Raw genomic sequence first — 26,783 nt, forward strand, 5'->3', positions numbered from 1 at the left:
GATGCGCAAACAAAATGTCACATGGGCAAAACTACTACTGCCTCAGCTCCTTCCAATGATCTTTGCTGCTGACAGCTCGCTCGGCTGACATTGTGGTCGAAACTGTCGCACAATGTATATGTGGTGATCGAAACTCGTGACATCACCAAGGGGCCTTACCCTACAGTGGAGACATGGCCATTGAGAGGGTCACGTGGGGGCAGCAGTTTGTGACCCCAGGAACTCCTGCAGTGGAAACACGCCTATAGTTGAGTTCAAAGGTGCTATCAGAAGTGTTTTTACGAGGGGGATATTTGCACGGACAGCGGTGGACCGCCTGATGGTGTAACTCACTAAAAGTAACGTCACTTGAATCTGCAAGATATCCAAAATTTGGACCATAAACCCCTGCTGGACAGTTCTCATGAAACACTTTATTTTTCGCACATTTGATGTGGAAATTAACCAAACCAGGTTCCTTTAACCTACAGTGAGTTTTTATGTTGTAGAAAGGTATCCTGTGAAGACTAAAGCTGGATTTATGGTCATACTGCAGCTTTAGGTGGCATCCTAAGCCTTAGCATACCTTTTAGCAAGAGTTTATACCAATGTGCTAATATTTCTCCTCTTGTCTGCATTTACCTCAGCCTTGAGGTTTCTTTCTGGGAATGTGCAGCCATCTGGCAGTATTTGCTCTGCTCTAATGAAGACCATGACTAATCCTGACCTTTAGATAAGTAACTGTTGGGAGTCTTCTTGGCCGCAGTACGCAGTTTACATGAGGGACATGTTGTTAAGAGGGCCTTTTCATTGGATCTCCATCAATGCTGGAATTAGGACAAACCTTTAAAGAACAAAGTAGCTCTTAAGCATTTGAAATGCTAATAAATAGAATGACACCATATCCTGGGGGAAAAGAGTGTTATAGCCCCTAAATTATCTCCTTTTGTGGAGCACTTTCACAGCAGACCACAGCACCTGCATTATGGTGAGGCAGGAATTAGGTGGCTAGGTAACTAGAGCTTATCATATTTAAATAAGAACAAAGTGGCACAGGTTAGGAGTCTAGAAACATGTTGAAAAAAGTGTGCCATTCTGAGTCACATTTTACCTGAGGCTGACAGATCTGATTTCCCCCCCACACTTTAACTGCCCTTTGTGAATGTCAGAAGCAGTTGGAAATCCCTGAGAAATAAATCTACCACATGTCACACATAGAAGGATAGTTTCTCCAGATCTTGCAAATACTGTTTTGTCAGTGTTTGGTTGTTTGGTCGCACATGCTGAAATCGTGGCTGTCACCTATATCAGTTGTGTATTCAATACCAGCCCCCACTGCTATGCCTTTCACCTCTCTAGCTGGAACACTTGCTTTTGGCTCCATCTTGCATAAATCCCTATTTACTCTGTTCCTTTCAGGGTCAAGGGGAGTATGCTGGGTGCTATTCCATTTGCATATGGGTAAAGGCAGGGTATACCCCCGACTCAGTCGCCAGCTCATTGCAGGGCCCCATATGAACATTTGTGAGTTTGGTATCTTGCTAAAGGGTACCTCAGTGGTGGCAGACATTTGTATTCTTCCACCTATTTCCCATTTCTCAAATGCATCACTGGTTGCAAGTAAAAGTTTAGCCATGTTATGATTAAACTGTCCTTTCCAGAGTCCAGAAACCAATGAATAATCTTTTTTTTCCCCAATGCTCACGTTCCAAAAACATGTTTACCTTATGTGATCTTGGGTGGTTTCAGCATGATTTCATTTTTTTTTCTCATGTTGGCATCTCCCCTTGATCTGCTAGCTGCCTGCCCCTCAAAGACACTGTGAAAAAGCCCCGTCTCTGAAGACAGAATGGGGGTCGAAAACATCAATAAAACACTAGGGGGACAGGCAGTGCACCAAAGCACAACAAACCAGCCACTCACCAACATTATGGTTTGGGTTAGAGGGTGGGGGTTAATGTGCCTGCAGACACAAATATCAATTTATACACCGAACAGTTGGAGTTACCTCAGCCAGTTTGACAACGTTAGCATAGCGCAGATACACTTTTGATTTCAATGCACATTCATGACAGTTACTCAAACACTGAAGGTGAGCCGAGCATACTAATGCTTAGTTTTGTCAAGGGAGGCGACACCATAAAAGATCACACAGGGCACCATTACTCATATTGTACTACATACACAATTAGCACTTTTGCCTGGCAGCTTGTGAGAGATCCTTAATTTAAACCTTACATAAAGACTTGTATGAACCAAGCACAGAGGATGCCCAGAGCCCAAACAACCAACCTCATCAATCTACAGCGTAGAACAGGAGAAGTAAATTATGATTTACCATCAGGGAGTGCCAACTACCACAGTTTTGAATGCAATCATTGTATTTTTTTTTTTTTTTTTTTTTAAATAAAAGGTGGTGTTTTTGGGACGAGCTCTTCTGAAACCATCTTAACTAAAAAGAACTCTTTTGGTACGGGTTGTATTTGTGAAGAACCTCTAGCCCAATGTTTTGAGTATCAGCATCAAGTTTTTTTTAAATTACTGGTTTTACTGTAGATTCCATAATTCCAATGAAAAATTCATACCCAACCTTGACATCTTAAATTTACAGAAATTCAAATCCTTTAAAAATAGCAAAACAAACAGAATCGAAACAGGATTAAGTTCTATATACATTTTAATGGGACATGTAACAATTCTGCCCCTTCAAACAATTATATAGTAGTACGCATACATGTTATAAAGAAAAACATCTGTATTAGGAACAATATCTTGAAAAATAAGAGAATTACAATTAAAAATGCAAAATGTAACTACTCCGTCTGTAATAACCGTTCAAGGCAACCTGGATGTGCAGTCAATATATGCCCAATCTCACTGGTTTATGGAATTCTCAGGGGGAAAATTTTGCATTTTCATGCAAAAAAATGTATAAAAGTAGGTATGAAAGAAAAGTTTTACAAATGAGTCAATGCACAGTCTGTACATTTATATCAGCAGTTAGAAGTATCAAACACACCCAACAGCATTGATCTGTTACTCTGTTTTACAGGTTAGCCCTCTTTTTGGGAGCTATGCGAGGTCTGGTGGTGAAGAAATGTCTCCAAGCAGGAGAATGTCTCCATGCACTCAGAACATTCATAAAGAACCACTGAGGGCTTTTCTTTTTTGTTTCGATCGCGGTCACTGACTTCTTCGTGTTGCAGGGCGGTTTCAACTGTGGGAGCGCCGCCGAGACACATCTGTCCACTATTTTCTCCACAGCTCGGGTGAATCTGAAGGGGATGCTCCGGGGAAACGCTCCTAAACTGAGCTGGAAACTTGGGAAACTTGGTAGGTTCCTTTTTATGGTAGCGCAGGTGCCTCTGGTAAACACAGAGCAGCCCAAATTTTTTCCCACACTCCTCACACTGATAGTTACCCCGTCCTGCTTTTAGAGATTGTTTCCCATAGGGCTGTTCGTCTGATGATGTTGCCTGATCATCTTCTTCATCGTCATCCTCATAGGAGCTTTTTCTTTTCTCTTTGGGAGAGTATGTGTTTTTCTCCCCGTTGCAGTAACTGGGGGCAAGGTCGTTCTGCGGGGTGGTGAACAAAAGTTTTAAAGCAGGTTTCATATCCAGTTCAGCGTTATGGTACATCGCTATGTGCCTTCTTAAGTCACAACGTTGAGGAAAGTGTCTGCCACAAAACATACACGTGTGCATTGTCCCCTTGTGGTATCTCATGTGTCGGGACAAACTGCTGGAATGATTAAAGACACGGTGGCAGTGTTTGCACGGATGCAACTTTCCATTTGGGTTGCTTCTTCTACGTCTGCCTTTAGATTGTATTCGTGGCTTAAAGGTTTTGGATTCATCGTTGAGCCGATCTATTTCCTCCTGTGTTTGATGAGTGAGATGGTGTTCTTTCAGAGCGGTTAAATTCTGGAAACGGTCTCCACATAAACCACATCTGTATGGTGTGAATGACTGATTACTGAAGACTTTACTATCCCAATTCTTAACATCTACGGACGTCCCGTTGCTGTAGCAATTTTTAATGGCTCCACCTTCGATGTTCTTTGAGTCAATGTCGTTGTCGATGTCGACATCAATTTCAGATGCAAATGAAGCTTCAGGCTCGACCCCTTTACAGTGGTGCAGCGAATGCGTCTGAAAATCTGACATCCAGAAGAAATTCAATTTACATTTCTTACAAGAATATGGTTTTTCAAACCTTTTTTCTAGCTTATTTTCACATTTTCCAAATGGTAAAGCCTTCTCGGAAAGGTGCTTTTCCTTCCTATGAGTGTTCAGCGCGTCCAATTTGAGGAATCGCTTACCACAATGTCCACAACTATGAAATCTTTGATTTGAGTGGCCCTGGAGGTGTTTTATGAAAAACTTTCTACCTGCCAAAAACTTACAGCACAAAGTGCATCGGAAACCCTGTTGGCCATTTCGATATCGCTGGTGACAGAGTAAACCCTGCAGACTGGTAAATGACTTGTTGCATATCTCACAACAATAACTGTCCAAGTTCAGCTCGGACGGCCTCGGCCTGAACACCTCTCTCTGAACGGCTGGCTGCGTCTTTAGGTTAGAAGAAAGCGGGTTGGCGGGGAATGTGAAATGTGAAGGCAGAACTCCGGGAGACAGTGGCGGCGCCAACTGATGTGAATGCATCAAGCCATTGACGACCGTCAAGGTGCCGTTTTCTTGAAGCACGTACTCTCGTGGGACTTCAAATCCGTTGGAGGAACCGTCAAAGCAGAACGACTCCAAAGGTCCGTGAATGGCCATGTGGGTCACCACGTTGGAGTACTTGCTGAATCCATCGCCACACTCGGTGCAGATGAAAGTTGTTGACTCTCTGCCAAGATTCTGTTTTTCCATGATTCCACGATTATGTCCATGTGACGATGGCACTGCCTTTCAACTCACAAGCTTTGCTTCAAGTTCTATCCAAATGACCTCCATAATAAAATCTGAGTATCCATTTGCTCCAAAAATTTGAACAGAAGTAATCCCATGATTTATCAGCACCTGGGGATGAAACAAAGAATAATCAACAACATGGCCAGAGTCAACAGAAATGCAGAGCTGTGACTTTTGGCACACAGCAAATCTACTTAGTACAACATTATATGGTATTTGTAACAAGATCCTGCTTGTTAACACATTATAGCAGCCCATAATCTGACTCTCAACAAGCAAGGAGGTGACAGATAAGGCCGGACTACAATTACCCTAAAAAGGGAGGGAAATCAAATGTACAGTTTGATTTTTCTCAATCGTTAACCCTAGATCATCGTTTTATATGTATAGGTTACATTTGAAGTATTTGTGTATACGGAAGATGGGGGGTGGAATCAACAGATGGATAAATGCTTTGCCTTAGCCTTTCTCTGTTCTGGAGAGAATTCCAACTCCTGACCTTATTAAAGAGGAGAAAGAGTCCAGATCTCCACAAGCTCAGTTGCATCATCCTTTGGGGCCATAAAGAGGCCCGTTCTGGAACATTCAAGCCACGATCAGCTCTGCCATTACACAGATCTTGAAGAAACCCATAAATGATGCTGTAATGTACCTTATTCAATCATTATACCCCTTCTGGTGTTTCTGGTGTTTACACCGATTTACTCAAGCTAACTAACAGACATGAGCGCACTAAGAGGATACGCACTAATGTGTTCGCGAGCACCACAGGGAAATTTACAATATTTTTAGAGAATTATAGGGTCATTATTTGAAAAAGAACGGTGTCCAACAGTAGTGTCCAGCCACTTATGAACCTCCCCCCCCAAAAAATAAAATCACAAAAGAGGAGTGCAAGAGACATATGACTGTGGTATAGCACACTAGGATACTTGAGGCTATCCCTGTTCATTGGAAACACAAGCCAAACCAGGATTTAGCATACAATAATAAAGGCATATATGATCAACACGTCACCTACGGCAACATTGTTGCATGAGCATTTTGATTTGGTTTCATACATTAAATAGTAGCAACATTGTTACAATGATGGATGTTCTCAAATTGCCATTAGCTATTCCAAATAGTCTTCCCATAAACCTCACCACTTTAAATTATCCCACCAAACCCAAAACTGAAAGGAGTACTAATCAACTAGAAAGAAAATGCACGAGCCTTTCCTAATCATTTTACACTCCAACATGCACGGTCACTGGCACACTAAGGTCTAGACATTGGTGGTTGAGCCAGATGTTACGGATTATGGTATATTTATACAACGGTTAGGCTGGTGGCAGGGATGGGGACGATCCAATACCAACATAATTCAAAGACTGCAAATTTGTTATCCAACGTGCACATTTCCAATCCATGATGTACTGTATGTTTGTGCCTTAGCTGGATACAAAATGTAGAACAGATTTCCTGAATGGAGGCGTGATACACACCTTTCCACAGTTGTCAGCCAGTCAGCTAGCAGGCGAGCATTGAGCAGCCCTGGGTCTGGGGTTTGTTCACATAAAAAAAAAAGTGAAGCAAGGCAGCAACGTGCAATGTTAGCAAGGCTGTAATCTTGCATAGGTGGAATCTCCCTCCCAATGTACAATACCATTAACATAATCAAATATTTGGAAAAGCACATGAGAGATCACAGGAAATATTTACCAAATATTTGCCAGAAAGACAAAGGCTATGTATGTTACGATTAAATGTAGCTCATCTTCTGACTGAGGCTCCTGAAGTGACCTGCATGACCAGTTGAACATTAATGATGTCACGCACAGAACTTTGATTACCTAAGTAAACAGGATGGAAGCTAGTCTCTACAGTCTAGTTTTGGAAAACATTGTGTGGCTGCCCGCAAACTTGTGAGCCCGGATTAGACGTGTATTTTGAAATTATTCAAAAATTTGATATTTCTCCAATTCAGTACCAAATGTAATTTACATGAATCAGATTCCAAACTGTCAGAATCACTGACTTGTGCCGTTCACACTGATAAAACAGCAGATTCGCAGTGAGAACGTAGCCAAAAAGAGCCAGTAAGGATGCCTGGAGTTGTTTTCAGGATGCTATTTTTCTTGTTAGTAGGATTTCTGTTTATTTAATTCCTTTTCTGACCTCATACTTACCTCGATTTGACTTTTGGGACTCACATGCATACATCCACTTGCCTGTTTATAAAAAACAGTATTTTATCTGCAGATATTTGTATTTAGGTATTGGGATCGGATTGGAAGTGCAAAAAAATGTGCATTGTTGCATTCCTTGTTGGTGGGTCAGTGGCTTAGTTGTCAGTGGTAAACCAAAGCACCGACCCTATTTTTGATTAAGCTAATGTGTATAATCTGTTCTTTAACATGTCATTAATCAATGACATGCTAGCTACCTATGCATCAGAATCTTAAGTGGACAGCTCTCACACTCACACAACACTACCAGCTCTTACATGTGGTAGGTGCACAGAGCAGCAAATTTCTGAAGTAAGGAATCAGTACAATGGGCAGCTGCTTTCAAATATAGCTTAGGTCCAACAAAAATCATATTTTAAAAAAATATAAACCTCTTGTAACACGCAGCGCAGCGATTAGCGAGCAGAAAAGTCAAAGCACCAAGGTTTTGGGTTTGACCTCCGGTTACAACAGGCCTTTGTGTGCAGACCAAGTACGCTATCCCCATGTAATCCCAAACTGGCAGCATGGACAGAGCTGCAGTGATTAAGGACCATACATATGACCCACTGAATTTCCCTGCGCAATCAGACAATAAAGAGATCCTTTCCTTAAGATGCTTCTAATTTGACACGAGCAAAATTGTTTGATGAAGATGAGTATTGCAAAGGATATAATTGGCAAGCCATTGCAGCAACTAACAAACCAACTGTTAAAGAGACAACATTATTATACATTTAATATTTTGAGTTAACAAGCAGTTTGGGAAAATACACATCCAGCTGGCTTTATCAGGTAGCCACCTTCTCTGTTGAATCTACACAGCTATGATACATCTTAAGCGATCCTAATACCTATTACTGAAGGTAAATTGTGTTGATCTACTACTGTAAAAGAATGGAACACGTGTTTGACTTGTTTTACAACCTCCTGATCGTGCCACAGAATAAAACGTCAGACTAAAACAGCTGTTGCTAGTAATGCTTCTTGCAGAACACAACAGTGAAGGGCACTTTGGTGCCTTTCTCTGTGAGCAGTTAAATATATGACACCAATAGGGAAAAATGCACAATTCTTTTGTGACTTTATAGTTACTTTATTTAAAATAAAAATTACAGACATATTGGTTGGTTAAGAGATAGTCAAACTCTGTATACCGTGTTCCCTCATTTACATATCCGTTTTTCTAAAGCCAAAAGTCCTTTACAAAGCGACGACACTGGACCTGGGTTAACATCACCCATTTTGTAAAAATAAAAATATAAACAATTAACTAATATTAAGGGTTGACAGAAAAAAAGGGATTTGTAGCCATTATGCCACCGACCCAGTCATTAACAAACGTGCAAAACATGAAGGTTTACCACCTCCAATTTAAGTGTTGAAAAATACTTTTTTCACCCAGACATTAACGGAGGAAGACTCCAAAAAGGTGCAAAGGTATTCTAACAGAGTGACCGAATTTGAAGGTGTGTTGTGATATTTAGTATGACTGCTAATTTAGCTTCTACCATCTTCACGGGTAACAAAAATCGCTATCTCGAAAATTTATAACAACCCTGAACGTCGACCACTTATCCCGAAGACAAGCTGATCTACTTACCACAATAAATTACATTTGTAAGAGGTAAAGTAAATCCAAATCTTGTGATGGATCCTAAAGCTAGCTAACGATAGCATCCTCCATCTAGGCCGGGGCTGTCTCGCCCACGGCGAAATTTCTTCTTCATCGATTTCTAGCAGTTCTTCTTCGTCTATTTTAAAAGCGGATGGCATCTAAAAGAAGAAGGCGCATTACTGCCATCTACTGGTCTTCGGCATAGGTCAGAACAGAGGGGGAAAACGAGAAAAAAAATCCCTCCACAAATTCCAGGACTCTCTTTTCCCGTTTCCCTTAAAAAACAAGGCTTTGTGTTTGTTCTTCACTCCTTAAACTGTGCAGATTAAACGCTGTCAATTTTCATCATTATTATTATTTTTTAATTTGTTAACTATATTGACCATGCCAATGTAAAATAAAGACAAAAAAACAAAACATTTAGAGCAAGATAATAAAGTAAGAAAGAAAAATATGGATCTACATGTGTATTTGCAAGTTGAGCTCGAATGTTGATGCTGAGTAGTTAACTGTTGGACTGAATAGACCCATTTCATTGGCCATTTTATTTTAATTTTAAAATGTATCTTTGTTTTTCTTGTGGCATGATGAAAATTGTTCTGGAAGCCGTTTGTCACCAAAACCGTGAAACCACAAAACTCCAAAAATTGAAAGCCTACCGAGGAACAGATTTTTTTCTTTTATATTTCCTATATTTTAGGAAAACATGCTGTGCTGTCCCCCTTTTTTTTATTTGTATTTTGTCTCCTCCATCTCTTCTGATACAAGTGTCCCATAATATAGTCATTCATTCAAGGGTACAATTTTATGTGGAATTTGAATCCTTTGATAACAGAAATAGGCATTTAAATTGTAATCTCTTCTTTAAGATCTGGAATATTTCCAGATAATTGTTTGGACCTTGTTGTAAGCCTGCTGTAGTTACCCTCACGAGGGTGTCTCTTTATTCAGTCTTCTTTTCTTGATGTGATGGTGTGAATATTTTTGTCCCTCATTGATAAAGGGATTCTTCAATGTTCTTGCATGTTCCTTTTGTCCTTTCCCTATCATTTGCTCTCATTCTGATGGATGGAAATACTTAAGCTCTAGAAGATCAACACCTGGAGAAGAAAATGTTTAGTTTCCATCTATTTGAGGCCCTTAAAATAGAGGCAATCTCAAATAATAAGTGGATGGCCTCAATGCTGGTCAGTTCCAGTCAGGATTATGTAAAAACCCGACCTGCTTCTTGGTGCTTGATGACCTGTCTCACAATATGGCCTCAGGTTAATGGGAAGAGAAGCAGCCTACTGTGGGTAGGACAAAACCACTGTTTGTGTGAGCTGTGTGGTATTTATCTACATCAGGAAATACTTTGTCCTTTCAGCAGATAAATTTCTACATTGCTACTTCAACTTTGACAATTTTGTAGGTCTGTGGATGTTTTCCAGTGTTCCAGCGAGACCACATCGACCTACTTTGCTGGATATCAATCATAGTGTTTCCATGGCGACATGAAGAGAAGCAGCGATAAAAATGAACGTTGTAGTCTCAACGTCTCCCTCTGCTGGTGAATTAAAGTTATTGAAAAGTCTGAAACGAATCAGCAATTACTAACAGGAAGTGGGCTCATGCAACTACAGTTATCTTAATTTTAAAAAGGGAAAACACAATAGCTACAAATATCTGTTTCTGAACTTTATTTGATTCAAGCAAACATCAAAGCTACCAACATTTTACATGAAAGAATATAATACATGCTTGTTTGAGTGAAACTGAGAGTCAACAATCAACAGCAGATGTCATCATCTTCAGTGTGGTCCACAAGGACCAGAAATACATTTCGGAACCTGATGAGAGTGGGAGCATTTCCCATGTGTGTACTGTAATTTGCTATGTAGACTTTCCAGTCAAGTCACTCTTTATTCTGACTGGATGTTTGTTGATTTAGATTCAACATCAGAGCCAGGACTCTCTTGGAAGGCATTCTCCAACACTTTCACAATGGATCTGTGGATTGCATCCTTGAAATTTTGGCTGATGAACACATACAACAAAGGGTTCAGACAGCTGTTAACGAAGGCTAAGCTGGAGGTTATGGGGATCCCAACAGAGACGATAAAATGCAAAGATGGACTCGGCGGATAATTTGTGTAAGCATCCATCTCCAACAGAGCAAAGATGTGAAATGGAGCCCAGCACAGAAAGAAGGTGGTGATAACAGCAGTGATGATCTTAAAAGGACGGCTGGACTGGCTGGCCAGGGTGCGATTTCTTCTGAGGCGATAGATTATGACGGCGTAGCAGGAGACGATGACGGTGAAGGGGACGACGAATGCCAGGAGGAAGCGGGTGATGGTCATGGCCCGATAACGCAACAGTTGAAGCTGTTGCGCAGACGGGGTTTTATAATCGTCAGAGAGAGCGTAGTTGTTGAAGCACTTGATGTCTTTGCGGCCATTCGATTGAGTCGTGTCTCTGAAGACGAAGTGCGGAATGCTGAGAATCAGGGCCAGGACCCAAACAGCCAGACTCAGACAGGACGCCTTGCGTACACTCCTGTGGTTCTGGGCCCAGATGGGAAAAACCACAGACACACATCTGTCCATGCTGATCACCACCAGGATGTACACACTGGCAAACATGTTCAGGTTGATGAACGTGCTGTTCATCTTACACATGAACTTGCCGAACGGCCAGTGGAAACCCGTGGCCACGTAAGTGACGCTCAGGGGCAGGAAGGCCGTGAAGAGGAAGTCGGCCACGGCCAGGTTGAGGAACCAAACGGTGTTGACGGTCTTCTTCATCTTGAAGCCCGTCACCCAGATAACCACGCCGTTCCCAAGGACGCCCAGAACAAACGCCAGGGAGTAGACGATCATGCTCATGGTGTTGAGCGACCATTTCAGATTATTTGAGCTATTGAGATCTTCAGACAGACCTGTTCTATTGATTAAACTGGAGTTGGTAAAAGTCATCTCCCTCACTGACTGGACCTGCGGTCAACGAGACATCAGTCAAAATTTGTATAATCATTCGCTAAATCAGCAACTCTGAAATTAGCACCGAACTGAAGAAACATTTTTCAATTGTGCCCAGAAGTACAACTAAGCCAACTACTAATCCAATAATAAATAAATAAATACATATATACTAATCTTACCTACACCAAAGCTTGGACGGATGCAAAAAAGGTTTTCGTGGCTTCAAATACCAGGTGGTTATCAAAACACTGATGTTAAGCCTGAATCTGCTGCGGGAAGTATGCTGGTTCCATTAGCATCAAATGAACTTTATGCCAGAGCCTCCGCTGTATGGTAACGCCTTAGTTACATCAGATATTGTCAAATGTTAAGCAAGAGACCTTTTACTTGTAGTTGAAATAAAATTGCGCAGCTGCAACAGTTTAGAGGAAAAAACATCAGTTATTGTTTGTGTAATGTGGCAAAGCAGCCGCATTACATTCAAAAACCAAAAAAACACCTCACGACAGTCAAAGATCTTTCTTAAAACACCATCACAAAGAACGTTTCTGTACTCTGCTGCAATAAATGATGCCATGAAGGAGAGATGGTGACAAATTTACTGTATTCATGTGTAGGAAAAACAATAAATATAAATAATCATTGATGAGAATAATCCCATTTCAAAATACTAAATAATGAGCTTTATTCATGACTTATTAGAAATATGTAATCAAATCTATTATAAATGGGATGTGGAAACCTTCAGATTATAGCCTACCATATACAATTTACCCACTTCCTGTTTGCAGTAAATAGACTACAGAGGTCTCATGATTAAGATGTGGCCAATAAGAATGATAAAACTGGCGGCAAACTGTCCTCCTGACGGAAGCAACACATGCTTGAGCAGGACATTTATGGCTGACAAAGGTCTGCTCAATATATCAAACTTACATTTCACGAAAAGGTGTTTGCCAACGCTCTGGCCCGGTTTACACCTCAGCGTCAGAAAAAGACTTTTCTTTGCTCCGGCTGGTGACCATTGAGTTTGTGTAGGTATAGGAGCGAGACATCTCCTCCTGGAAGGCAGTCTCCAGCACCTTCAAGATGGATTTGCGGACTTTATCCTTGAAATCTTGGCCCATAAACACATACAGAAGCGGGTTCAGGCAGCTGTTGAGGAAGGCCAGGCTGGTTGCTATGGGGAATCCGATAGTGGTCACATGGTCATGCGTTTTGTTTTCATGAGTGGCCATGTGGTTTATGAGCTCTATGAGCACCATGATGTGGTACGGAGCCCAGCACAGGAAGAAGGTGGTGATAACCGCGGTGATGATCTTAAAAGGACGGCTGGACTGGCTGGCCAGGGTGCGATTTCTTCTGAGGCGATGGATTATGACGGCGTAGCAGGAGACGATGACGGTGAAGGGGACCACGAATCCCAGGAGGAAGCGGGTGATGGTCATGGCCTGATGACGGAACTGCCGCAGCTGGTTCACAGACGGGGTTTCATAATCATCAGACAGAGCGTAGTTGTTGAAGCAGTTAATGATGTCTTCGCTGAAATACGAAGGAGCCGTGTCCCTGAAGATGAAGTACGGCATGCTCAGAATCAGGGCCAGGACCCAAACAGCCAGACTCACGCAGGACGCCTTGCGTACGCTCCTGTGGTTCTGGGCCCAGACGGGCAAAACCACGGACACACATCTGTCCACGCTGATCACCACCAGGATGTACACACTGGCAAACATGTTCAGAAAGCACATGCCGCTGCTCAGCTTACACATGAACTTGCCGAACGGCCAGTGGAAATCCATGGCCGTGTATGTGATGTTCAGGGGCAGGAACACCGTGAAGAGGAAGTCGGCCACGGCCAGGTTGAGGAACCAAACTGTGTTGACGGTCTTCTTCATCTTGAAGCCCGTCACCCAGATAACCACGCCGTTCCCGGGGACGCCCAGAACAAACGCCAGGGAGTAGACGATCAGGCTCATGGTGTTGAGCGACCATTTCAGATTATTTGAGCTATTGAGATCTTCAGAAAGACCTGTTCTATTGATTAAACTGGAGTTGGTAAAAGTCATCTCCCTCACTGACTGGACCTGCAGTCAACGAGACAGTCAAAATTTGTATAATCATTTGCTAAATCAGCAACTCTGAAATTAGCACCGAACTGAAGAAACATTTTTCAATTGTGCCCAGAAGTACAACTAAGCCAACTACTAATCCAATAATAAATAAATAAATAAATAAATAAATAAATAAATAAATACTACTACTACTACTAATAATATTACATATTAAAATGTGCATGTAGTCATGACATCTTACCTACACCAAAGCTTGGATGGATGCAAAAAAGGTTTTTGTGGCTTCAAATACCAGGTAGTTATCAAAACACTGACGTTAAGCCTGAATCTGCTGCAGGAAGTATGCTGGTTCCATTAGCATCAAATGAACTTTATGCCAGAGCCTCCGCTGTATGGTTACGCCTTGGTTACATCAGATATTGTCAAATGTTAAGTCAGGGGAGATGATTTGAGAGAGGAGTGAAGTGCCTGGAAAGACCATCGGGGGGGCGGGGTCTGAGGCATCACGTGTCACCGGTTTACAATACAGTGCTGAAAAACATCCCCAGTAGGAGAAGAGGCCTTTCAAACATGTCAGGGGAGGTTTCAACGACCCACAAAATGAGGGCTGGAACAACCAACAACCAGGTGAGTGAAGCTCCAAAGATTCTATTGGCTCCTGAAGAGATTCACGGCCGTGAGAGGAGAGGAAGTCGGCCACGGCGAGGTTGAGAAACCAAATGGCGTCGACGGTCTTCTTCATCTTGAAGCCCGTCACCCAGATAACCACAGTGTCCCCAAGGACATCCAGAACAAAGGTCAGGCAGTAAATAACGATGGTAGTACACACTGATCCAATTGGTCTAATTCCAAAAAAAATCTTACTAAAAAAGCCCAAAGTTTCAGTCTCTCTAAAACAACATATGGTTTTATAGCTTAGAATACTGACCTTTCTCAACGTTCTCTTGCAGAAATTTACAGCAGGAGCTAAATATATAAGCAAATGCGGGTAGTTATGTCATTCTGTGACAAGTTAATATGGACCCACTAGCAGTACACTTGAGCTCAGGATCAATTGGTAAAGTCTTTAATAGAAAACAGAAAACACAGTAGCAAACTCGGATGTGATCCACGACTTCAGGAAACAGCCCTTTCTTCAGACCAGTGGCCCATAAGGAGTCTCTGGGTTTGGGATTCGGGGAAGGGAATGGGCTTACTCTTGGTAGAACAGCCAAGGGGAGGGGTCCAGAGCCGGGCGGCAAGGCAGAGGAACCGATGAGGGGCAAGTGGCAGACGAGTCGAGGCCGGGGAAGCAGATTATAGCAGGAGACACGAAGGCAGCATGTGTGGTCAGAGACAGAAAGCAGGTCGGTTTTCCGGGGAAAAAGCAAGGCAGGCAGAACAAAGACAAGTAGGGTCGGTAACAGGAAATCAGGCAGGAAAATAATGCTGGAAAGTCTTGCATCGAAGCTGAAGAACAAGGAGTCGAGTGCAGGAGAGGCTTATATGCTGAGATGACTGGGATGAGACGCAGCTGAGCTGACAGGTGAGTGGAGCTGGACTGATGAGGTGGGAGTGGCTGACAGGTAGAGTGGAAAACTACTGAGGGCAGGAGGGAAATGGATGGAGGGAGCTGTGATACATTCTAGAGATTCTACATGCATGGATGCGGCTGCACATACAGAAAGAGAAACATGCCTGAGCACATCACGGTCAATTCTTAATTCTGAACCTTTAATCTGGACGAGTGCAACAAATTCTAACAGAGACTGACGGACAGGTAACATTTGTTATGACCATCTAGAAGAAAACAGTAAGTCTCAGCTTCAAAAGCAGCTCAAACAGGAGCAGTCTCATCCTCCTGTAATGGTCCACAACTGCTTGGCCCCATGATGCTTAATCACACAGCCCCAGGGGACACTGGCACACTACATATACAAGCCAGACTACCGCCGCTCCAACCTTTCAACGGCTATTAAACTGTAAAACTCAAATAAATGACGGCGGTTCTAAGGCTACCGGTCTGTTCTTTTGAACGGCGGCGCCGCAACAGCCAGGCTTAAATTCACAGAGGTAAGCGTCACCCGTAAATAGCCTCAATACACAACAAAGCTCAACTGCAAGAATGGTTTTTCAAAACAAATTCCCATATACGTTTTTTATTAAGTTGATGCCCATGTAGCCTTTTTCTGTACCCAGCAAACATTAACTCGTGCAACTAACCTACATGTCAGTAAAGGACCAAGAGATATGAACCCAATATTAGTTAAAAGCTACTGTTTGAAGGATCAAAGGATGCAAGTCTGCTCCAAAAAGTGCTTGGCACCAACTCTTCCGAGGCACATGGCAAAGTAAAAGAGCTGAGGAGGGTAAAGCAGACCATGAGTAGACCAAAGAGTTTAGGCCTTATTTTTAAATAGCTCACAATATTAAAGTTATCTAAGGAAGTCATCAGCAAGGGTGTTGCTGCTCAGTATATGTCTGCAGTAGCAGCGGAACATTCGCTGTCATGCACACATCCGGTGAGGAGAGATCAATTTTCAGATGTCAGTATGATGTCACATGCACACATTTGTCACCAGTGGTGTCAGAATCCTAAAATATGCCAGTAACTTTGAAGATTCTACAACCACAATATTAACACAAACCCGCAGATTCATAGATAAGAAAAAATAATTTTTAATTCCAGTCCTCTTATACACAGACAAAAAAAGGGTACAGACTTGTAATTTAGGTTTCATTAAAAATCCCAGTTCATGGTAAATACCCTACAAAAGACCGATAAACAAACAAATAAAAGTACAATCAACTGATTTTGTAATAACGTCCTCAAGACATCTCTGTCTTTGTAGTATTCAGCCTTCAGAAGACATGCGGCTAGCAAAATTGCTGCTTTTTTAATAGCGTTTGGCGGCAACAGAAAAAAGCAGGAAGTAGAGCATACACGGTTACTTTAAATGAATATATAGGTTAAATGAAGAGTAGTATCTGTAGTTTATGTTTCGGCTTTGTCCTCATTGTCATTGTTACTGTCAAAATAACCCCTAATTCTTAAATAAACTTGTGATACCTGCTAGCTATAAGCTTACAATACAAATTATTTTAGAGTTATAACTGGCTGAAACAGCATTCCTGGAGCGTCCTGTGAAGACCTCCATATAATCTCCAATTTGATAATGGATTGGATAATCCAATTCACTGTTTCCACCCAGAAACGGATCTGCAGTTTTATCCCATAAATCGTTCTACCGATAAAAATAAAATCGGTAATGTAATTGTGCTTCTTAATGTGCTTCTATTTCATACATGGACCCCACCCGTCTCCATTCAGAGAGCGCATTCTGTGAGATAATGGAGACTTTCCAGGAAGAGACCCTTCTGTGTCACGCTAAATCGAACAGACATATTTCTGGTACTTAAACGTCTCATCAGGGATAGAGAGTGGATCTCTGTAGTTGACAGCTGTGTTGAAAGAATAACTCTTCCGTGCTCTTTAAGAGCATTTACTAATCATAAAACTGGCGGCAAACTGTCCTCCTGACGGAAGCAACACATGCTTGAGCAGGACATTTATGGCTGACAAAGGTCTGCTCAATATATCAAACTTACATTTCACGAAAAGGTGTTTGCCAACGCTCTGGCCCGGTTTACACCTCAGCGTCAGAAAAAGACTTTTCTTTGCTCCGGCTGGTGACCATTGAGTTTGTGTAGGTATAGGAGCGAGACATCTCCTCCTGGAAGGCAGTCTCCAGCACCTTCAAGATGGATTTGCGGACTTTATCCTTGAAATCTTGGCCCATAAACACATACAGAAGCGGGTTCAGGCAGCTGTTGAGGAAGGCCAGGCTGGTTGCTATGGGGAGTCCGATAGTGGTCACATGGTCTAGCGTTTCGTTTTCATGAGTGGCCATGTGGTTTATGAGCTCTATGAGCACCATGATGTGGTACGGAGCCCAGCACAGGAAGAAGGTGGTGATAACCGCGGCGATGATCTTAAAAGGACGGCTGGACTGGCTGGCCAGGGTGCGATTTCTTCTGAGGCGATGGATTATGACGGCGTAGCAGGAGACGATGACGGTGAAGGGGACCACGAATCCCAGGAGGAAGCGGGTGATGGTCATGGCCTGATGACGGAACTGCCGCAGCTGGTTCACAGACGGGGTTTCATAATCGTCAGACAGAGCGTAGTTGTTGAAGCAGTTAATGATGTCTTCGCTGAAATACGAAGGAGCCGTGTCCCTGAAGATGAAGTACGGCATGCTCAGAATCAGGGCCAGGACCCAAACAGCCAGACTCACGCAGGACGCCTTGCGTACGCTCCTGTGGTTCTGGGCCCAGACGGGCAAAACCACGGACACACATCTGTCCACGCTGATCACCACCAGGATGTACACACTGGCAAACATGTTCAGAAAGCACATGCCGCTGCTCAGCTTACACATGAACTTGCCGAACGGCCAGTGGAAATCCATGGCCGTGTACGTGATGTTCAGGGGCAGGAACACCGTGAAGAGGAAGTCGGCCACGGCCAGGTTGAGGAACCAAACTGTGTTGACGGTCTTCTTCATCTTGAAGCCCGTCACCCAGATAACCACGCCGTTCCCGGGGACGCCCAGAACAAACGCCAGGGAGTAGACGATCAGGCTCATGGTGTTGAGCGACCATTTCAGATTATTTGAGCTATTGAGATCTTCAGACAGACCTGTTCTATTGATTAAACTGGAGTTGTTAAAAGTCATCTCCCTCACTGACTGGACCTGCGGTCAACGAGACAGTCAAAATTTGTATAATCATTTGCTAAATCAGCAACTCTGAAATTAGCACCGAACTGAAGAAACATTTTTCAATTGTGCCCAGAAGTACAACTAAGCCAACTACTAATCCAATAATAAATAAATACTACTACTAATAATAATAATACATATTAAAATGTGCATGTAGTCATGACATCTTACCTACACCAAAGCTTGGATGGATGCAAAAAAGGTTTTTGTGGCTTCAAATACCAGGTAGTTATCAAAACACTGACGTTAAGCCTGAATCTGCTGCAGGAAGTATGCTGGTTCCATTAGCATCAAATGAACTTTATGCCAGAGCCTCCGCTGTATGGTTACGCCTTGGTTACATCAGATATTGTCAAATGTTAAGTCAGGGGAGATGATTTGAGAGAGGAGTGAAGTGCCTGGAAAGACCATCGGGGGGGCGGGGTCTGAGGCATCACGTGTCACCGGTTTACAATACAGTGCTGAAAAACATCCCCAGTAGGAGAAGAGGCCTTTCAAACATGTCAGGGGAGGTTTCAACGACCCACAAAATGAGGGCTGGAACAACCAACAACCAGGTGAGTGAAGCTCCAAAGATTCTATTGGCTCCTGAAGAGATTCACGGCCGTGAGAGGAGAGGAAGTCGGCCACGGCGAGGTTGAGAAACCAAATGGCGTCGACGGTCTTCTTCATCTTGAAGCCCGTCACCCAGATAACCACAGTGTCCCCAAGGACGTCCAGAACAAAGGTCAGGCAGTAAATAACGATGGTAGTACACACTGATCCAATTGGTCTAATTCCAAAAAAAATCTTACTAAAAAAGCCCAAAGTTTCAGTCTCTCTAAAACAACATATGGTTTTATAGCTTAGAATACTGACCTTTCTCAACGTTCTCTTGCAGAAATTTACAGCAGGAGCTAAATATATAAGCAAATGCGGGTAGTTATGTCATTCTGTGACAAGTTAATATGGACCCACTAGCAGTACACTTGAGCTCAGGATCAATTGGTAAAGTCTTTAATAGAAAACAGAAAACACAGTAGCAAACTCGGATGTGATCCACGACTTCAGGAAACAGCCCTTTCTTCAGACCAGTGGCCCATAAGGAGTCTCTGGGTTTGGGATTCGGGGAAGGGAATGGGCTTACTCTTGGTAGAACAGCCAAGGGGAGGGGTCCAGAGCCGGGCGGCAAGGCAGAGGAACCGATGAGGGGCAAGTGGCAGACGAGTCGAGGCCGGGGAAGCAGATTATAGCAGGAGACACGAAGGCAGCATGTGTGGTCAGAGACAGAAAGCAGGTCGGTTTTCCGGGGAAAAAGCAAGGCAGGCAGAACAAAGACAAGTAGGGTCGGTAACAGGAAATCAGGCAGGAAAATAATGCTGGAAAGTCTTGCATCGAAGCTGAAGAACAAGGAGTCGAGTGCAGGAGAGGCTTATATGCTGAGATGACTGGGATGAGACGCAGCTGAGCTGACAGGTGAGTGGAGCTGGACTGATGAGGTGGGAGTGGCTGACAGGTAGAGTGGAAAACTACTGAGGGCAGGAGGGAAATGGATGGAGGGAGCTGTGATACATTCTAGAGATTCTACATGCATGGATGCGGCTGCACATACAGAAAGAGAAACATGCCTGAGCACATCACGGTCAATTCTTAATTCTGAACCTTTAATCTGGACGAGTGCAACAAATTCTAACAGAGACTGACGGACAGGTAACATTTGTTATGACCATCTAGAAGAAAACAGTAAGTCTCAGCTTCAAAAGCAGCTCAAACAGGAGCAGTCTCATCCTCCTGTAATGGTCCACAACTGCTTGGCCCCATGATGCTTAATCACACAGCCCCAGGGGACACTGGCACACTACATATACAAGCCAGACTACCGCCGCTCCAACCTTTCAACGGCTATTAAACTGTAAAACTCAAATAAATGACGGCGGTTCTAAGGCTACCGGTCTGTTCTTTTGAACGGCGGCGCCGCAACAGCCAGGCTTAAACTCACAGAGGTAAGCGTCACCCGTAAATAGCCTCAATACACAACAAAGCTCAACTGCAAGAATGGTTTTTCAAAACAAATTCCCATATACGTTTTTTATTAAGTTGATGCCCATGTAGCCTTTTTCTGTACCCAGCAAACATTAACTCGTGCAACTAACCTACATGTCAGTAAAGGACCAAGAGATATGAACCCAATATTAGTTAAAAGCTACTGTTTGAAGGATCAAAGGATGCAAGTCTGCTCCAAAAAGTGCTTGGCACCAACTCTTCCGAGGCACATGGCAAAGTAAAAGAGCTGAGGAGGGTAAAGCAGACCATGAGTAGACCAAAGAGTTTAGGCCTTATTTTTAAATAGCTCACAATATTAAAGTTATCTAAGGAAGTCATCAGCAAGGGTGTTGCTGCTCAGTATATGTCTGCAGTAGCAGCGGAACATTCGCTGTCATGCACACATCCGGTGAGGAGAGATCAATTTTCAGATGTCAGTATGATGTCACATGCACACATTTGTCACCAGTGGTGTCAGAATCCTAAAATATGCCAGTAACTTTGAAGATTCTACAACCACAATATTAACACAAACCTGCAGATTCATAGATAAGAAAAAATAATTTTTAATTCCAGTCCTCTTATACACAGACAAAAAAAGGGTACAGACTTGTAATTTAGGTTTCATTAAAAATCCCAGTTCATGGTAAATACCCTACAAAAGACCGATAAACAAACAAATAAAAGTACAATCAACTGATTTTGTAATAACGTCCTCAAGACATCTCTGTCTTTGTAGTATTCAGCCTTCAGAAGACATGCGGCTAGCAAAATTGCTGCTTTTTTAATAGCGTTTGGCGGCAACAGAAAAAAGCAGGAAGTAGAGCATACACGGTTACTTTAAATGAATATATAGGTTAAATGAAGAGTAGTATCTGTAGTTTATGTTTCGGCTTTGTCCTCATTGTCATTGTTACTGTCAAAATAACCCCTAATTCTTAAATAAACTTGTGATACCTGCTAGCTATAAGCTTACAATACAAATTATTTTAGAGTTATAACTGGCTGAAACAGCATTCCTGGAGCGTCCTGTGAAGACCTCCATATAATCTCCAATTTGATAATGGATTGGATAATCCAATTCACTGTTTCCACCCAGAAACGGATCTGCAGTTTTATCCCATAAATCGTTCTACCGATAAAAAATAAAATCGGTAATGTAATTGTGCTTCTTAATGTGCTTCTATTTCATACATGGACCCCACCCGTCTCCATTCAGAGAGCGCATTCTGTGAGATAATGGAGACTTTCCAGGAAGAGACCCTTCTGTGTCACGCTAAATCGAACAGACATATTTCTGGTACTTAAACGTCTCATCAGGTATAGAGAGTGGATCTCTGTAGTTGACAGCTGTGTTGAAAGAATAACTCTTCCGTGCTCTTTAAGAGCATTTACTAATCATAAAACTGGCGGCAAACTGTCCTCCTGACGGAAGCAACACATGCTTGAGCAGGACATTTATGGCTGACAAAGGTCTGCTCAATATATCAAACTTACATTTCACGAAAAGGTGTTTGCCAACGCTCTGGCCCGGTTTACACCTCAGCGTCAGAAAAAGACTTTTCTTTGCTCCGGCTGGTGACCATTGAGTTTGTGTAGGTATAGGAGCGAGACATCTCCTCCTGGAAGGCAGTCTCCAGCACCTTCAAGATGGATTTGCGGACTTTATCCTTGAAATCTTGGCCCATAAACACATACAGAAGCGGGTTCAGGCAGCTGTTGAGGAAGGCCAGGCTGGTTGCTATGGGGAGTCCGATAGTGGTCACATGGTCTAGCGTTTCGTTTTCATGAGTGGCCATGTGGTTTATGAGCTCTATGAGCACCATGATGTGGTACGGAGCCCAGCACAGGAAGAAGGTGGTGATAACCGCGGCGATGATCTTAAAAGGACGGCTGGACTGGCTGGCCAGGGTGCGATTTCTTCTGAGGCGATGGATTATGACGGCGTAGCAGGAGACGATGACGGTGAAGGGGACCACGAATCCCAGGAGGAAGCGGGTGATGGTCATGGCCTGATGACGGAACTGCCGCAGCTGGTTCACAGACGGGGTTTCATAATCGTCAGACAGAGCGTAGTTGTTGAAGCAGTTAATGATGTCTTCGCTGAAATACGAAGGAGCCGTGTCCCTGAAGATGAAGTACGGCGTGCTCAGAATAAGAGCCAGGACCCAAACAGCCAGACTCACGCAGGACGCCTTGCGTACGCTCCTGTGGTTCTGGGCCCAGACGGGCAAAACCACGGACACATATCTGTCCACGCTGATCACCACCAGGATGTACACACTGGCAAACATGTTCAGAAAGCTCACGGTGCTGTTCAGCTTACACATGAACTTGCCGAACGGCCAGTGGAAATCCATGGCCGTGTACGTGACGCTCAGGGGCAGGAACGCCGTGAAGAGGAAGTCGGCCACGGCCAGGTTGAGGAACCAAACGGTGTTGACGGTCTTCTTCATCTTGAAGCCCGTCACCCAGATAACCACGCCGTTCCCGAGGACGCCCAGAACAAACGCCAGGCAGTAGACGATCAGGCTCATGGTGTTGAGCGACTGCCTCAGCTCCGCGTGCTCTTCCCTGTAGTCGTACTCTTCGTCGTCCTCGTAGGCAGTGACATTTTTCAGGCCGTCTGTGGCGTTGAGGTGATAGAAAGGGCAGTCTGTTGTCATCATGGCCTCAAAACCTGCAAAACACATTAACATTTAAATTATTAAATGATGCTTCATCGTTCTGTAGGCAGATGGATCTGTTCAAAGAAAACTGAAATTAAAATTAAATTAAAAATTAAATTAAATTAAGTTTCAACAAGCAGTAAAACAATTTTCCACTGACTGTAGATCAGAAGAGGGAAATCACTTGACTGATTCTGGAATAGAATATGATTTACAAAAGTCCTTTTGAAAGCATTGAAACACTGTTTTGCTCTCGCGCTGAGGACGCACCGGTTGAGTTTAAATTGCGCTCCAAAGTCCCGGACAAAGATCCGAGTCTTCCCCGAAGGCTCCAAATCCAACTCCAATCTGTTTCCGGCGTATAGCCTCCTTCGGATACAGGAATCTAAGGATTTAACTTGGCCGAAGCTCCAGGGTGCTCCCTCCGTAGAACCGATGTGTTCCGACCTGCCTAAAGGAATTGTGCGCATCAGATCCCCGAATCCTTAAATACATGACGTCATCGCCCACAGCAGGCGGGATCTGCGGCTGCGCGCTCTCGCCTCCTTTGAAAGCCATTAAAACTCTTGGATCGTTACGCTTTTTGCGTGATCAAGTACGCGTTTGGAAAATTAACCTCCGTAGATCAGTGAACCCACATTAGTGGATTCAACTTTATTTGTGCACCGAGCTGCTGATGCTGCTGCTGAGTTCTTATGCTGGCATCTTCATCCTGCCTCGACGTGCCTTCTTTTAGACCTTGGGGTTTTTTTGGGCTTTTTTTTTTTAGGGGAAACTCCACAAGTGAAAATCCAAACAAATCAATGCATAAATTACGTTTTTTTTTTTTGATGACTACCTGAGAAAGAGTGAATCTGTCATCTCTCTCGTGAACCAGCCACGCCGCTGGTGCGTAATGTGTTTTTCTCCATGTGGCCTGAGCTCATGTTTGGTTGAGGCTCAAAGGCCATGGTTATGTCTGAGCTGACAGCTCCATGTTAAGGTTCCATATTTGCCATTTTCTCATCGCTTCCATAAGAAAATCACAGCAGCAACCATTTGATAAGTCACGGTTGCCCTGCAAGCTTGATGAAATTGCAGGTCACTCCTTTGGCGTCACCATCCATTTGAAGTGACTCTCCCAGTGTAGACGTCTCTGTTGGTCTTACTGGGCATATTTTTACATATACAAAGAGACCAGACAGCTCAACCCGGGGTGAATTTCATCCGCAATTCCCAGCAAGTTAATCTGTATAAGCCACTTTTTTAAATTGCTCCTGTTGTCTGTAAACTACATCAGTCAAGTTCTCAGAGTTCCAAAAAGTGGAACTAAATTCTATTCCAAGACTCTGCAATTATGCAAACCCACACATTTGCTTAAGAGAGTTAGAAGCTTTATTTTGAACAAATAACAGGGTGAAGCAGAAGATTTAATGAAGCTCGCTGACATGCTGAAATTTCATAATGATCACATGCGGAGGTAGAGAAATCCTCCTAACAGGAAGAGCAGAGAGCTGCAGGAGGTGGGTCAGAGTATGAACACGGGGGCTGGGGAGACACAGAATCTCACGTCCCCCCAGAGATGAGCCCTACCTTTCAGTGGGGGTGAGCATTTCATCTGTTTCACGCTCATGTTTCCTCCCACTCTAATGTGGCCTCATAGCAACCCACATATTTGTCCATGTTCCTGTGGGTTAATCCTCTCACTGCCAAATCCCCCATGGAAAGTTTTAAATGATAAATTGGCCATTTCCGCCAACACTAAATGTGAAGCTTTTTAAAAAAACAGAAACAAAAAAAACCCCCTCTATTGTTTTCCATCTAACAAGCAAAAACAAAGAAGGCAGAACATGGATTACATGCAACCCTCTTTGTTCCGCTGGTCACAGCTTTGTTGAGGGAAGGAGCCCCATTTGCTTCCTCTAACTACAGCCAACTCAGGCTGACTCAGGTAATTACACAGCGGTTTGGCAGGTTTCTATCATATTTAAATAGGCATCATTATCCTGGAGGAAAAAAACAAGACAAATTCCAACCATTTATTCAGATACATACAGACAGTTTAAAATTTAGTCGACAACGTTTCTAGGAACTTTTAGCTCCAGGAATTATTTATGCGGGCAAAAGAAATCCTGGAAATCTGGGTGGTTTGCGTTTCCACCGCACCTCATATTTCTGGAAAAATTGATTCAAATCATTTCTTCAACTTTACACTAATTTGTGTTGTGCTTTGCCATCATGTCATGTCGGACTCGGCTGTTTCGAGCCACCGAACTCTGAACGAACGCTGGATTTCTTCTGCGGCAAACATGCTCCAAAGCGCCGTGGCTTCATCATCACCCACTTCCATGGCTTCCATGCGGCTGAACGAAAGTGCTGAACTGATCTGTTGCACCGGCGTGCAGCCCCACCCCTCCAGAGTTCCAGGGACTCTAAACAGTCCATCCCCCAATAGATAGGCATATCAGAAGTAAAGGTAGCTGGGGCCAGGTCTTCCAGTAACCAGCAGCAGTACAAACACGTTCAGCTCCACCACCAGCATTTGTGCATGTTTTTTTTAATATTAGTCCTGCTGTTGCAAAACATACAGACAAGCCTACACAGCTAAAAACAGTAAATATTTTTATTTTATTTGATGTTGTGCGTTTTCCTGTTAGAAGTAACAGGCGCACGTATAACCCACAGCGACGTTCGTGCTATGAGAACAACGGAACCCAACTCAGCAAAAATGTTGCAATGATCAGATTCACACGGCGGGAGTTGCCCCACCTTCGAACAACTCCCCCACCCAGCTCACAGGAACCGTGTCCTGCCAATAGTCCAGATGTGAGGGGGCGGAAGTAAGGATTGAGAAGAGGAGAAAAGAGGAAGCATAAATCTTGGATGTGTATTTATCAGTGCATTTGCTCCCCTTCCCTGCATGAGTTCAGGGCAACGGCATTATTAACACGTGTAGGCGGATTTGCCTTTTTGTTGCCAGATGCATAAATATTCAGCATCTGAATCCACTCAAGTGCAAAAAGACATCCAAACCAGTGTTTGACATGGAACAATGGAGGGAACCAGCTCTCCTTACTGCAACTAAGTGCGGACAATATAATCACATTAAAGTAAAAGCTCCCTTTTGATTTATTTTTCTGCAGCAGAAACTCAAAGGCAGGCGCATTCTGCTGGTGTCTGTGGAGGATATTAATAGCTCTTCCAAGGCTGTAGTTTGAGGGAAGCTTTCAGAGGCCAGAGTTCTTGATTTACCAACCAAACCCATAATTATGTGTACGCCGCACAAATACCAATTTGGGTGTGCAGGGCAGCCAGTGGAGGTTTGAGGAGACTTTCTGCAGAGGGTGAAACAATTTAGAGCACAGGGGGTTTTATTATTCACGGCAACAACCGAGGGGGTGGGAGGGCAAGCTGAGAGGTACGGCTGGAATGACTGTGAGCGTGTGCGAGGCCACGTGTGGGACAGTGAAGCGCTAATGACATACTTTAGTGCGCCAGCGTTGCTATTACACACCCAGTATTTTTGCTGGTCCTGAGTGAAAAACAGAGCGAGCTCGCAGTGCTTCCAAACGCTTTGTGAAGCTGCCGC

At 43.4% G+C, this 26,783-nt stretch overlaps 5 protein-coding genes across 8 annotated transcripts; all 5 read right to left on the reverse strand.

Moving 5' to 3' along the window:
* Window positions 1–2,506: 2,506 nt before the first annotated feature.
* On the reverse strand, window positions 2,507–8,850 carry LOC105416682 (zinc finger protein 208). 2 transcript variants are annotated; one of them, XM_011605572.2, is made up of 3 exons: window positions 8,712–8,839; window positions 6,386–6,440; window positions 2,507–5,006 (listed from the first exon to the last, which is right to left on the reverse strand). In XM_011605572.2, exon 3 carries the CDS (start codon window positions 4,854–4,856, stop codon window positions 3,033–3,035), a length of 1,824 nt encoding a protein of 607 aa, XP_011603874.1. In that variant the 5' UTR covers window positions 4,857–5,006; window positions 6,386–6,440; window positions 8,712–8,839; the 3' UTR covers window positions 2,507–3,032. The 2 variants fall into 2 exon arrangements, with proteins under 2 accessions (XP_011603874.1, XP_011603873.1); XM_011605571.2 differs by lacking the exon at window positions 6,386–6,440 and having other exon boundaries at window positions 8,712–8,850.
* Window positions 8,851–10,388: 1,538 nt separating this feature from the next.
* Window positions 10,389–12,026, reverse strand: LOC101062377 (chemokine-like receptor 1). 2 transcript variants are annotated; one of them, XM_029839442.1, is made up of 2 exons: window positions 11,869–12,026; window positions 10,389–11,701 (listed from the first exon to the last, which is right to left on the reverse strand). In XM_029839442.1, exon 2 carries the CDS (start codon window positions 11,681–11,683, stop codon window positions 10,628–10,630), a length of 1,056 nt encoding a protein of 351 aa, XP_029695302.1. In that variant the 5' UTR covers window positions 11,684–11,701; window positions 11,869–12,026; the 3' UTR covers window positions 10,389–10,627. The 2 variants fall into 2 exon arrangements, with proteins under 2 accessions (XP_029695302.1, XP_029695303.1); XM_029839443.1 differs by having other exon boundaries at window positions 11,873–12,025.
* Window positions 12,027–12,387: 361 nt separating this feature from the next.
* LOC115250508 (chemokine-like receptor 1) lies at window positions 12,388–14,194 on the reverse strand. The gene is made up of 2 exons (XM_029839280.1): window positions 14,007–14,194; window positions 12,388–13,773 (listed from the first exon to the last, which is right to left on the reverse strand). Exon 2 carries the CDS (start codon window positions 13,753–13,755, stop codon window positions 12,664–12,666), a length of 1,092 nt encoding a protein of 363 aa, XP_029695140.1. The 5' UTR covers window positions 13,756–13,773; window positions 14,007–14,194; the 3' UTR covers window positions 12,388–12,663.
* A 2,808-nt stretch (window positions 14,195–17,002) lies between these two features.
* Window positions 17,003–18,889, reverse strand: LOC115250507 (chemokine-like receptor 1). 2 transcript variants are annotated; one of them, XM_029839279.1, is made up of 2 exons: window positions 18,700–18,889; window positions 17,003–18,497 (listed from the first exon to the last, which is right to left on the reverse strand). In XM_029839279.1, the coding sequence occupies exon 2, from the start codon at window positions 18,477–18,479 to the stop codon at window positions 17,388–17,390; it is 1,092 nt and encodes a 363-aa protein (XP_029695139.1). In that variant the 5' UTR covers window positions 18,480–18,497; window positions 18,700–18,889; the 3' UTR covers window positions 17,003–17,387. The 2 variants fall into 2 exon arrangements, with proteins under 2 accessions (XP_029695139.1, XP_029695138.1); XM_029839278.1 differs by having other exon boundaries at window positions 18,696–18,889.
* A 2,224-nt stretch (window positions 18,890–21,113) lies between these two features.
* On the reverse strand, window positions 21,114–23,702 carry LOC101071508 (chemokine-like receptor 1). The gene is made up of 2 exons (XM_011605573.2): window positions 23,486–23,702; window positions 21,114–23,226 (listed from the first exon to the last, which is right to left on the reverse strand). Exon 2 carries the CDS (start codon window positions 23,213–23,215, stop codon window positions 22,082–22,084), a length of 1,134 nt encoding a protein of 377 aa, XP_011603875.2. The 5' UTR covers window positions 23,216–23,226; window positions 23,486–23,702; the 3' UTR covers window positions 21,114–22,081.
* Window positions 23,703–26,783: the final 3,081 nt, after the last annotated feature.

Source organism: Takifugu rubripes, chromosome 7 (genome assembly GCF_901000725.2).
Source record: "Takifugu rubripes chromosome 7, fTakRub1.2, whole genome shotgun sequence".
Classification (NCBI taxonomy): domain Eukaryota; kingdom Metazoa; phylum Chordata; class Actinopteri; order Tetraodontiformes; family Tetraodontidae; genus Takifugu; species Takifugu rubripes.